The following is a 1,093-nucleotide window of genomic DNA, read 5'->3' as shown; positions in this document are numbered from 1 at the left end:
TTTTTGGCTTTGGATCCTCTCACAGGCAGTTTTGATGCTTGTCAAAAGATGCTGTGCTTTCTTGTAATAAACCCTTTTATATACAACTGAGCCAGTGTCTGCGGAGATTCCTTCATCATCTTCAAATCATTGCTACGGAAGAAACTACAACACCTTGGACAAAGTGCATTGCGTTGTAGGAAGAGCTGAACCTGGCTCAGCTTTTTTTGCTGTTGGATGATCCGGCAACCTAGCATAGTCCTCTTTTTTGCTGTATAACCGATACCACCTGTGAGTGGAAGTGTGCATGCAGTTATAAGATCAGTCTGCATGGGGACATACATACATAATCTTTCAGAGTTCATTTCCTGATCACACATATATGCATCGACTTGGTGCCCGCCTTAGACAAAGACCAGGAACACAGTAAAACAGTCGTGATTCAGCCAGAAAATATGTGCATTGGAATTGCCTTCACCTTCAGAATTTTACCTTCAGCTATTTCTTTATCAGTCTTCTTCCCTTGAGGAATTCTGTCTGTGTATCTTATTTACTGAGAACTTGGGGGCTGAATCACACAACTTCATTTCTGATTTATGTAGCAAATTTGCTACTGCAGAACCTTAGCCTTGGTCTTTATCAAAAGTTAACAGCAGGCTAAAGACCTTTGCATTAATGGCTCTTCTGAACTGTAAGTATCCCAACTATCCTATTTATGCCTTACTTTATTTTGTTAATCCACATGCAGTGGCCTGTGATCGTCAACGCCTAGATAGGGGTCTATCATAAAATCATATAGCATGTGACCATCAGACACAGCAGCAGCAACAGCAGCAGATGTGTATAAGAGACAGGCCATATGTGGATTGGGTGCCTGCTGGGGTGGGTTTGAAGCTGCTCCCCCTGGGGGACCACCGCTTTTTCCCTGCTGTCGAGCATAGCCGTTATAAGGGCAATCATTGACCCAATGGTCCATTGCTCCACAAATAAAGCATCCCTTGTTTTTCACTCCCCCTGCTCCTCCCTTATTGCCTGCCTTCTCTCCCTTTCTCTGTCCATTGTTTTGATTATACCCTCCCTGGTTTCCTGGACCCTGGAACATCTGACCTGGTGT

The 1,093-nt window shown here is 43.9% G+C and overlaps 1 protein-coding gene across 1 annotated transcript in view; it reads right to left on the bottom strand.

Annotated features, from left to right (window-relative positions):
* Positions 1 to 1,093, bottom strand: part of agbl2 (AGBL carboxypeptidase 2) — an 8,201-nt gene that overhangs the window by 2,653 nt on the left and 4,455 nt on the right. Inside the window, exon 11 of the mRNA XM_087176395.1 lies at positions 854 to 1,086. Coding sequence (XP_087032521.1) covers positions 854 to 1,086 — 233 coding nt within the window. The remainder of the gene's footprint in view (positions 1 to 853; positions 1,087 to 1,093) is intronic.

Source organism: Seriola lalandi, unplaced genomic scaffold (assembly GCF_002814215.2).
Source record: "Seriola lalandi dorsalis isolate HSWRI2012SDOR001 ecotype SW California unplaced genomic scaffold, Sedor1 jcf7180002054553, whole genome shotgun sequence".
Taxonomy (NCBI): Eukaryota; Metazoa; Chordata; class Actinopteri; order Carangiformes; family Carangidae; genus Seriola; species Seriola lalandi.
This window is presented reverse-complemented; position numbering and strand designations above follow the sequence as displayed.